Here is an 11,757-nt window from a genome sequence, read left to right as displayed (position 1 = left end):
CTGATGATTGCTTCAACTGCAAGCAACAAGGTTAGACTGACAATATTTTTGTACTTTTTGAATGATAAACATATGAAAGGCAGAGATATACAAATGCAAAGTATGCTTGGTGATCAAGAAATAAACCTACAAGGCAACCTACCCACTAGGAGGGAAGCAAAGGCATGCAATGATCCTTGAGGTTATGATATGAATGATATGGGCCATGAGGGATCTTAGGGCCCAAAATTGGGGTCTTACAATCACCAACAAAAATCTCCATGGAACACAACTTATTAATCCTCTGGAAGGATGGCCCTTTGGTTATTTATAACTATTAATCTTGATATATTCTCCTCTGGATACGCCTATTACTTGTACGAGTTTGAGTTATTGGTGTTGAGGCACTACGCCAAATAAGGGAAAAGATGGCGCTTTTTTTGGCCTATAACAGCGCTTTAAAGCGCCCTCTAATCTGGCGCTGGCATAGGTAAAGACAGCGCTTTTTTGCCTGGTGAAAGCGCTCTCTAAAGTGGCTCTTTAAGCCCTTTAAGGGCCACTTTAGAGGGCGCTTTTTAAAGAAAGCGCCCTCTAAAGTGGAAACTTTTAAGGGTTTAGAGGGCGCTTTTACTGGAAAGCGCCCTCTAAAGTGGAAACATTTAAGGGTTTAGAGGGCGCTTTTACTGGAAAGCGCCCTCTAAAGTGGAAATTTAAAGGGTTTAGAGGGCGCTTATTTTGGAAAGCGCCCTCTAAAGTGGGTGGTTATTTAAAATTTTTTTTTTAAAAAGCGCTATATTTTTTTATTTATTTTAGACAACCTGTATATTGAAGCAGTACACCTAAAACTGTATATTCTTATCATTTTTCAACACACAAAATATTATAAACTAACAATGGGAATGACCAAAGCAAAAACATCAAAATATATTCTTATCATTTTTCAACACACAAAATATAAAACAATTCGAGGTATATGTTTTAAATCATAAACTAATAATGATTGAATATCTATTTTAGACAGTTTGCATCAATGATTTACAGTACAAATTCATCTGGCACTGAAGTTTCTGCAGTACTTGTTAAATGATAATTCATCTAGAAGTACAAAATATACAGAAAAAATTACTATGATAGTTGAAATTTAGAAGTTTCAAGTCTTAAAATCAAACTATAAGTGGGGGCATTTCAATTCAAGAACATTTCTCTCTTTCACAAGACTGTTATCAGAAATTGAATGGAAACCTATTTGGAACGTAAACCAGGGATATTTTTAAGACCCATCTTGCCAAGGACAAGCTTAGGAATAGCTGGAGGGCTATCAAGCCCCATGCATCGACTGAACTCATTTGCAAGCTCCACTAACCTATACTTATCTTTCCCCACTTTCTTGTTAGAGTTGTAGTAACCAAGCCATGCCTGATATGCTGCTTCTTTATTTTTCATCTCCACATTGGATAGAGCCCTTTCCACCTGTTAACAATTTAAAATGTAAGTGCATCGTTGGAATCACAGTGAGTTTAATGAACTCGAGGTGGCATTGTAATTTTGCTAAAGCTTTAAAATTTAGCTTTTGCCAAAATCATGGTGACACACCGCGATCCTGCCAAACTCGTAGCTAATCATTGCTCCACATATTGGTTTGTTTGTCTAAAAACTAGCTAAAGTATTAGAAGAAAATCAATAATTGTCTCCCTTGTATATCCAAGTATACCTTTTTCTTAGTGTCAGGATCAACTGAAGGGACCGGAGCTTTCCCAATAGGTAAATCTTTTGCAGTAGCTAAAAAGAACTCTTCCCAAGGAGCTAGTAGCAGAATGCCCTGCCCTTCTTTTCCTCTTCTCCCCGTTCTACCTAGTCGATGTATATATTGTTCTCTATCAGCCGGTAGACCAACCTGTTCATTGTAGAAATGGAAGAAACATGACAATTTGAAATCAATAAAAGCGTTAAATAATTTGGCAAATCATAATAAAAAAGGCTTGCACTTTTAGCAAATGTATGTATTGAGTGTCCTTACGAGTATGCGTTAAACAGGACAGAAATTCATATGGACACGAGCATGCTGGTAATATAGTCACAAGTGAAACAAGGAAGGAGATCCAAATATACCTGTACAACAAGAGTAACATCTGGATAATCAACTCCACGTGCAGATACATCCGAAGTAACCAAGATGAGACCCTTTGACTTCCGGAATTCATCAGAAACTCTGGTTCTATAACTCTGAGGCTTTCTTGAATGGATTTCTCTCACATTCAAGTTCAACTCCCCAAGGAGATCAGCAACAAGTCTTGTGACCATAGCGGTTGTGCAGAAAACAAGAACCTGATAAACCAATAGTTACATTACATATCCTCCAAATCCATGTAAACATGATTGTAAAAGTTAAACTTTGTTGTCAAATCACAGTTTACTAATCCAAAATACTAATCTAAACAGTTCATAGTGAAAGGACAGAGAAAAAATTAAAATACAGTTGGTTGCAGATTAGAAAGCAAACCTTGTAGTCAACATCATCTGCAATGTGCTCCTTCAGAATAGCATAGAGTAAAGGGAAATGCTTGTCTAATGGTGCAACTAAATGCATTTGGCGGACCTGAAATGATCCAAAGCACCATAAATAAAGATCCAAAAAAATATGTTATATGATGGCTGTATATGCATATACACATGTAAGTATCTAACAAGTTATTACTATCATGAAATTATAAACAATTACCTGTGAATGTGTATCCTCACTACCCTCCTGAACTGTATTAATATATTCAAAATCCCTTTTCATAACAATATGGCAGACTTGGCGCACCTTCACAATCATACGAGAATAAGCCCAATGCGCATATCTTTTATAAAGCATGAATCATCACAGCTAAAAAGGAAAGGAGTGAAAAGAAAGAAATACAAACCTCGTCGGGAATTGTTGCAGAAAACATAAGTGTTTGTCGTTGTTTAGGGATTGCAGCGATTATCTTCTCAATATCTTTGAGAAATCCCATGTCTAGTAAATGATCAGCTTCATCAAGCACCAAGGCCTTCACCCCCATAAGCCTGGATGCAAAACCAGCGGTATTTTCAACATGATCTCTAAGCCTTCACCCCCAATATCTTTGCGAAATCCCATGTCTAGTAAATGATCAGCTTCATCAAGCACCAAGGCCTTCACCCCCATATTGTTGCCTCATTTTTCTACATCGAGAAACCAAAAATGAACAATAGCGAACGTCAGAAGAGAAACCAAGTAATATGAAGATTAGAAAAATACCTATGGTGTCAAAATCGAACAGCTAACAACGAATTAATAGAAGGAGGAAACGTCGTAGATCTAACAGAGGTGGAAGGAGAACGCCTTAGAAGTAGCGAAAATCGTAGCAGTGAGAACCCTAACATGAAAAAGAACGAAAATAACAGAGAGTGAAATAACAAAACGCGCAGTATGTTATAATTTTAATGTTTACTAAAGGGGACCTTAGAGGGCGCTTGTGGAAAAAAAAGCGCCCTCTAAAGGGGGCCTAAGAGGGCGCTTATGAAAGCGCTCTCTAAGGCTTTCCAAAAGCGCTTTATAAACTGGAAATGCACATGGACTTATAGAGCGTTTTTTTAAAAGCACCCTCTAAGGGTAACCTTAGAGGGCGCTTTCTAAAAAGCGCCCTGTATTGTTGTCCCTCTATCTCCTCCTTATTTTTTCGCTTCACCTTAGAGGGCGCTTTATTACAAAAGCGCCCTCTAAAGTGCGCTGTCTATTCCAGTTGTTCGCTCCTTATTTTTTCGCTTCACTTTAGAGTGCGCTTTTGTAATAAAGCGCCCTCTAAGATGCGCTGTCTATTCCAGTTTTTGGCGTAGTGAGGAATCAGAATCTCTATAAACAGTCCCTATAAACTACCAGACTGCCTATTGTCAACATTGCATATCATGATCATTCATATATCATGCATAAAACAAACAAAATTAAATCATGCATGATTCAAAATGTACTTTGTACTCATTTGTGTTGCCCATTCGTCTCGTCGTTGATTGTTATCCCTTGACCCAAAGACCATTTGTCGCTAGCACTCCATCCAAAGTCGAATCATCATTGGCATCCTGTAAGGTCCAGTTGTCACTGGTGTTATCTCCAATCCGATTGTCATTGGTATGTCAAGTTCAGTTGTCACTGATATCTTATCAGAAATCCAATTATTATTTGGTACCCTTAAAATCTAGTTGTCACTAGTATCGTTTCAAGAGTTCAATTGTCATTGGCATCTCCAAAATCCAGTTGTTGCTGGAAAACTCTGATGTGATGATGAATATTTTACTATTTCCTTTGGTCAAATCCAATTGTCATTGGCACCCATCCGTTAAAAGCTGGTTGCAATCCATTGCTTACGGTCAAAGTCTAGTTGTTGTTGGCAAATTCTGTTAAAAGTTGGTTGTAATCCATTGTTTACCGATTGTTGTTGGCACATACAGAGAGTTTGATTACCCTGTCTTTCCTGATGGTTCCGTGAAGGTCATGTATGACTCATCATCTTGAGGAATTCCCAGAAGCTTGGAGACTTTTCGTGTTAGAAAACTCCAATGATGTTGGTTTTGTTTGATTTCTTTGTGAAGAATCATCATAGTCTTTGCATGGATGATCTACTTATAAGAAGACCCCTGCTTATCTTTGTTTTGCATAAATTCCCTGTTGGGAATCTCAAAAATCTCTGATCGGATGAATTTCTCGTGAGAAATCTCCAGAACTGTCTGATGTATTCTAAAGTGCCTGGTCATGTATGAACCTATTGACGATACTTGCTTTGCATGTTTTCCAATATTGTCAGGTCATGTATGAACCTGTTGTTGCAGTTTTCTTTGGGTTGTCTATTGTTGTTAAGTCGTGTTCGAATTTGTTGTTAAAATCTCTTTGCATATTCCCTAGTTGTCTTTCCTCCAGCAAATTGTTGTCCCCAATGAGTCTCCACCCATTGTCTTTGATATTTCCTTCCGCTACCGTATTCTCATCATTCCCCACAGGTCCGTCCATCATCCTTCATAAAAATCACGCTAGGGTCTATCATATCCCCAGCAAACAAAAAAGGGTCGTTCAACTCATAGCATGGCATGTCATCGCATCTAGGGGCAAAATTCGGGTTTTTTGTATTTAAATGCCTTTCACTTTGGATACCATGAGGATTATCATCACTCATGTCATCTAGTAAAAGTATTTAAATAGGGGCAACTATCGTACCCTAAATTTTGCCCCGCCTAAAGGCATTCATTTACATTTTACAGCATTTGTATATCAATTTGCATCCACCCATTGACATAAATTATTCCATTTTTAAAATAAAAAAATTTCACTGACATTTATTTAATTTTCATTAGACTTTATTTTTCTATTTATCAATTCACATAAAAAAACATGACCTTTATTCATAAGCATTCATAAATCATTCCATTTTTTAATTTCATTTTAATGGCATTTATTTAAATTTCATTAGAATTTTTTCTATTTACCAATTCACATAAAAAATATGATTTTCATTCATAAACATTCATATTCATAAATTATTCCACTTTAATTTTTTCTATTTATCAATTCAAAAAAAAATATATAAGATCTTCATTTTGAAAGTGTAAATAAAATACATTTTTTTTCTACTTTACATAAATTACATTTTTTATATTTATATTGAAAATACAAATCAATTTTTGTTTCACAATTTAAAATTAAGACATAAATTTTAAAAATTATAGATATAGTATTTTGTTCTACAATTTGTTTTATATTTTGTTTTACGATTGGTTTTACAATTTGTTTCACAATTTTAACTTGTTTTACCATTTTTTTTCTTTCACGTGAATTTAAATAAATATTTTGTCACATTTATAATTAAACTATTATTTATTTCTTATTAAAATTTTAAAAATAGTTTTTATTTTACTTTTTCTTTTCTACCTCATAAAAAACAATTAAAAAAAGAAGAAATCTTTAGTTATATGTTTGCACTTTATTTTATAGTAACTAAATAAACAAAGCAAGTTGTTTGCAGTAGCCATTATAAAATAGAGGAATTTCAGTTAAGTAGTAACTAGTACAGTCAAATTTATACAGTGATATTTCAAAGAAAAAAACTTTAAAATAAAATTCTTTTTGCACTTGCATTTAAATACTAGTTTCATCGGGTGAAGCTTTACTTGTTGCATTATTTTTTTATATATACATACTTAAAATTTCAAGTCAGGAACTAATTGGTTATTTTTGATTAATTAGTTTCTAACAAGAGTTTTTTTTTCATAAATATTAGGATAACACTATATATATATATATATATATATATATATATATATATATATATATATATATATATATATATATATATATATATATATATATATATATATATATATATATATATATATATATATATATATATATATATATATATATATATATATATATATATATATATATATATATATATATATATAACAATTCAAGTTTTCAAAATTAGACATAGCATGAATTTTTGTTTTACAGGTTTAATATTTAATCCTTGTACATCAAGTTTTGTCTTTTCTTTTCTTTATAATAAAATGAATACAATTTCATAAAAAAATAATAATAATAAAAATAAGCTCCTAAGCTTGCAAGGTGGTCCCGTGAATACTCTTTCCATGAGGACAACAACAACCTGTATAAGCAGAAGATATAATAGACATTAGCAAGGTTTTATGAAAAGAGGTACAAGGCTAAGAGTCAAAGCTAGAAAGATAAAGATTTCTTTCCAAAATATCACAACACTAGTGTGACAACAGAGGCAGTTTACACAAAAATGTTAAAAATTTCTGTTTGATCTAAAACTTGTTGAAACTCAATTCTTTTTATGTCATTGGTACCATAAAGTCTAACATAAGAGTGCGGTTGGGGGGAAGCAAAGGGATCGAAAAAGATGAGACAGAAGAAATTTCCAACAGCATTTCAAAGGGGCAGCCACAAGCAAAGAAGGGATTTGGATGCATAAAGGATCAAAAATGATATCCGAATAAACATTATAGGAAGAGCCACAGTAACAAACTCATAAGCAATCCAAATCCACATAAAGAAGGGAAGATCTGCAAAAAGGGATTGAGGAACAGATACCTTAGCCTTGCATAAGCTTGTGGGGTATTTTTTTAATTCACTTTTTTTCTTACGAATGTAAACCGGACTTCTGTTGTATGTTGTATTTCGGCTTTCTGGATTAACTGGTGTTTGTTTCTTTTTTGTAAATTATCCCAATCTTATTTTTCCCGAACTACCTTCAGTTTGGCGTTGGGTCGGGGCTTTGGTTAGGTTAAGGTTTAGGTTTTGTTCGTGTACCTTCGCGAGTTTCCGTTCGGATCTTGGTTTCATTTTTGCTGCGATATAGTAGTTTCAGTTGAGAGAGGAAGGAGAAGGTTGTTGGAGGGTCGTCTCTCCGAATGTTGAGAGTCGCCGCCGCGGAGGGTTGAGATCTGAGTATGGATTTAGGTTTTGGTTCGATTTAGGCGGGTTTCTTCCTTCTCCGTTCATGGGAAGTATTTGGTTTTGAATGAAGAATTTGTTTAGGTTCAGAAGAAGAAGGAAGGAGGAACATGTTTAGACTGACTGTTTTTCTTCACTTGCTTGGAATATGTTTGGTCTTCAGTTAAATTTCCAAGGCCATCATTATTGTTTCCTTTTAGCGGCCCAAGGCCCGTGTAAAAGCTGCAAAGGGTCATTTTCCACTTAATATCAGTCAGCATTTAAGACAGGAGGCATTCATTAGCTTTTATTTGTTTGGTTTCCACGTGCAGACCGTTGGAGAGGGAAGGGGCGGCGGTTTCCTTAGATCTAGGGTTTCCAAGGGTGGTTACTACCAAGTGGGGTTGGGTCGGGCCTGACCCGCCCCAAGAACTGTATTCATTTTCCTTTTGTGGGCTTCTTACCCTCCCACATGCGGCCCACGTTGTCTTCTTTTATTATTTAATTTGTTTTTTTTATAGTGTTGTGTATGTACTCGTGGATGTATCTAATATCTAACCAACCCCTCTTAGCCTAGTGGTTGAAACTTCCCTTGTTCCCTATGATGTCCTTGGGTTTGATCCTTGGCTTTTGATTTTTTTTTTAATTTCATTAATTTATTCTCTTTATTTGGTTTTCGTTCCGTAAATATTTGATTTGGATTAATTAGTTTTGTATCCCCCCACTTGATTTAAATTATCTTGGAGCATTGTGGGTTACATTCTTTTTTAAAAATGTGTTAAAAATAAACCTATTTATTTATTCTTATTTGTTTATTTATATATTTATTTATTTATTTATATGTTTATTTATTCATTTGTAATCGACTTCTTCCGAGGTCCTTTTATATCAAGCCTTTGGGAGGGCATCCATTCAATTTCCTTATAATTCAAACTTCTGTGCCTCGAACATTTGAGTCCTAAACCTTCACTCTCCAATATTCAAACCCCTGTTCTCATTAAAATATGAAGAAAAAAGATTACCTGGATGGAATATCCAGTCGTAATCCCGAATAGTAGGCCCAAGTTGTAAGAGCTTGTAAGCCATAAATATTCGTCTTCTCTTCCCCGCACTCCATTATTCAGATCATTTTCATAAGTAAGTTGGAAAAAAAGATTACCCTGGATGAGATATCCAGTCGTAATCCCGAATAATAGGCACAAGTTGTAAGAGCTTGCAAGCCATAAGTGTTCGTCTTCCCTCCAAAACACTCGTAAATATTCGAACCATTTCCTTAAGCAAATTTGGAAGAAAAAGATTACCTGGGTGAAATATCCAGACGTAGTCCCGAGTATTAGACCCAAGCTGTAAGAGCTTGCAAGTCATAAGTACTCGTCTTTCAAACTCCAAAATACTTAATTCTTATCTTAACCCCTTTCAATAAAGATGAAAATGGAACATGGTGGATACCGTGCACTCCTGAGATTAAGATTCGAGGTGGATGCCTCGCCTATCTTGACTCTCACCGTCATTGTCAATGCGGTTTCTTCAAACCCCTTTCTCAATCAAATTCAAAACACTTAATCTTTATTAAACACTTTTGCCAATAAAGATGGTAATGGAACATGGTGGATACTGTGCACTCCTGAGACTAGGATTCGAGATGGATATCTCGCTCATCCAAGTTCTCGCCATTACTCAAAAATACATCCAACCAATCAAACTCTTTCTCGCCGTCGTGCGATTGATCAGACAACCCTTTTCATAAACGAAAGACATCTTGTCTTAAGATGATGCAAAGCAATGTTTCGGCCACAATTGTTGAGTTGAGATAAGTGACGTTTTTCCGAATGTTGATTTGTAAATCCATTCGATGTGTGGTATACGTCTGCTCCTCGTCTGTTTTGGGTAAAACAATGTCTTCGTCGATTAATACAATATAGCTTTCGCTAAAATCGACCAACAAACAAACATTTTCTACCCAGAACTACGTAAGCCTTGATTTCTCTGTTGAGATACGTAGGAGCAGGATTTGTAAATCTTGTCAGGCCCACTAATAAAAAACTTAGGTTTAGTCCTTCGTCGAAAATCCAAAAATATTCTCCTCTCTTCTATTCTTTCTTTCCCGTCTAATAACTTAAAGCCTAACATTTCTAAGTCAACAATAACGCACACAATTAACCTAATGGTTCCCTTTGAGTTCAACGGACGTAAGGGGTGCTAATACCTTCCCCTTGCGTAATCGACTCCCGAACCCTGATATTGGTTGCGATGATCATAATCATTGTCGTTCTTTCTTGGGTTTTATCGATATTTCCCCTTTCCTTTTTAGGAATAAATAAAGTTCAGTGGCGACTCTGTTTAGTCCATCATGCGAGCGTGCGATTGAACTTCGCTAAGTTGTGTTCTCATTTTTCGAGGTGCGACAACTGTGGTTTTTAATTTAAATTTAATTAAATTTTTCACGAGAGTGAGAAGCTATTTAATACGATTTTTCCACGAGAGTGGGAAATTAAATAAGGTGAGAACCGACAATCGCGAGAGCGTGCGGGTCGAACTGGATAGTAAAAACTAGGCATTGATTTTAAAAACAGTGAGAGCACTTTAAAAGCAATTAGAACTTATTTATTTTCAAAAAGTATTTTTAACTTCAAATGGGACAGCGAGAGCGTACATTCTGACTTAAAGGTATAGTCCAAATCAACAATCACGAGAGTGTGAGATAAAGCCTTTTAAATAAGTATTTTCTACTGAAAGATGTTTGGTACTTAAATTATACACCGGTGACTTATCGAATCCCTAACGATTAATGCGTTACATACTGATATCCTTCTATGAATATTTTCTTAAGACTTAACTTCCCTTAGATTTAATTTTCTTCAACCAAACTTCTAAAAACCATTCCCTTAGCTAAACATAGTAACGTCGGTAGCATTAGTTTGACCATCGGTCCTTGTGGGTTCGATATCTTTTAAAACTAAAACGACTAGACTGTGCACTTGCAGTCAAGTACCCGATAGACTATATTCTATATACAGTCACGAGACGTATAAAGTTTTTGGCACCGTTGCCGGGGACCTGATTTAGTAAAATAGTGTGATTCTTTCGTTGCATAGTATAGACTAAGGTAAAAACTAATCTCCTTTCCCTTATTTCCCCTGATTGTATGCCAAGTACTCGCTCACAAGGCGATAACTTAGCACCACCAATCGCTGAATTAGAGAGGTTTTTATATTTAAGACGCTGAATACTAGAGTACCAACGGAGGTACAATATTCCCGATATCTTCTTTCCTACTGTTGAACCAGTTGAAAAACCAACCATGGCTGCAGTAGATCCACATAATCGTCCTCTTAAGTTCTACCCTACCCCGTCCCAATAAGAACCTCACAGCAGCATTTCCGCCCCTGCTATCAATTGAAATGATTTCGAGCTGAAACCCTCATTATTATCATCCGTCCAACAACATCAATTTGCTGGAAATCCTACGGACCACCCTAATGAAAATTTGACCAAATTTGTGCAGTACGTAGACACTGTAAAGGCGAATGGTGTATCTCAAGATGCGATAAGACTACGCCTCTTTCCTTTCTCTCTAAGAGACAGAGCTTGGGCTTGGTTGCAATCCTTGCCATCCAACTCAGTTACAACATGGGAAGAACTGAAGAACGTTTTCTTATCCCGATATTTTCTGCCAAGCAAAACTGCTATGCTGAGAGCTCAAATCAACAGATTTCGACAAAAGGATGTAGAATCTCTCTACAACGCATGGGAGAGATACAAAGACATGATGAGGATATGTCCACATCACGGTCTCAAAGACTAGGTGATCATTCACACGTTTTACAATGGGCTTCTATATAACACAAGAGTGACAGTAGACGATGTCGCGGGCGGTGCACTTATGGACAAGCCATACAACGAAGCCTGTCAACTCATTGAAAACATGGCCCAAAACCATTGCCAATGGGGAGGTGAAATAACTCCAGTAGAAAAGTATCAAACAAAAAGTGGAATGTACGAAATCAATAGCCTTGACCACGTCCATGCAAAGGTAGATGCCCTTGTTCAAAAGTTAGACAACTTGACCATACCACCCGCAGCCACCGTGGCTGCCGTAACTCCAAATTGTGAGTTATGTGGAACTCCTGGACGCACTGCACTAGAATGTCAGATACTAGCAGGAGTCCCAATCGATCAAGTGAATTACGCACAAGGAAATCCTTATTCGAATACCTACAACCCAGGTTGGAAAAATCATCCTAACTTTTTGTATAAGAATAACAACGCTCTGTATGCACCTGGCCAAGCACCCGTTGTTCCGCCTGGATATCAAAAGCTAGCTAATAATG

At 36.0% G+C, this 11,757-nt stretch overlaps 1 protein-coding gene and 1 non-coding gene across 2 annotated transcripts; both read right to left on the bottom strand.

Annotated features, from left to right (window-relative positions):
- Positions 1-1,221: 1,221 nt before the first annotated feature.
- On the bottom strand, positions 1,222-3,023 carry LOC127137271 (DEAD-box ATP-dependent RNA helicase 31). The gene is made up of 6 exons (XM_051063742.1): positions 2,886-3,023; positions 2,699-2,785; positions 2,480-2,575; positions 2,089-2,304; positions 1,691-1,873; positions 1,222-1,449 (listed from the first exon to the last, which is right to left on the bottom strand). Exons 1-6 carry the CDS (start codon positions 3,021-3,023, stop codon positions 1,222-1,224), a joined length of 948 nt encoding a protein of 315 aa, XP_050919699.1.
- Positions 3,024-11,114: 8,091 nt separating this feature from the next.
- LOC127076958 (small nucleolar RNA R71) lies at positions 11,115-11,221 on the bottom strand. Its single transcript, XR_007786963.1, has one exon. It is a non-coding gene; the product is annotated as a small nucleolar RNA R71 (small nucleolar RNA).
- Between the last annotated feature and the right edge of the window lie 536 nt (positions 11,222-11,757).

This window comes from Lathyrus oleraceus, chromosome 4 (genome assembly GCF_024323335.1).
Source record: "Lathyrus oleraceus cultivar Zhongwan6 chromosome 4, CAAS_Psat_ZW6_1.0, whole genome shotgun sequence".
Taxonomy (NCBI): Eukaryota; Viridiplantae; Streptophyta; class Magnoliopsida; order Fabales; family Fabaceae; genus Lathyrus; species Lathyrus oleraceus.
The sequence above is the reverse complement of the archived record's forward strand: the minus strand, read 5'-3'. Positions and strand labels throughout refer to the sequence as shown.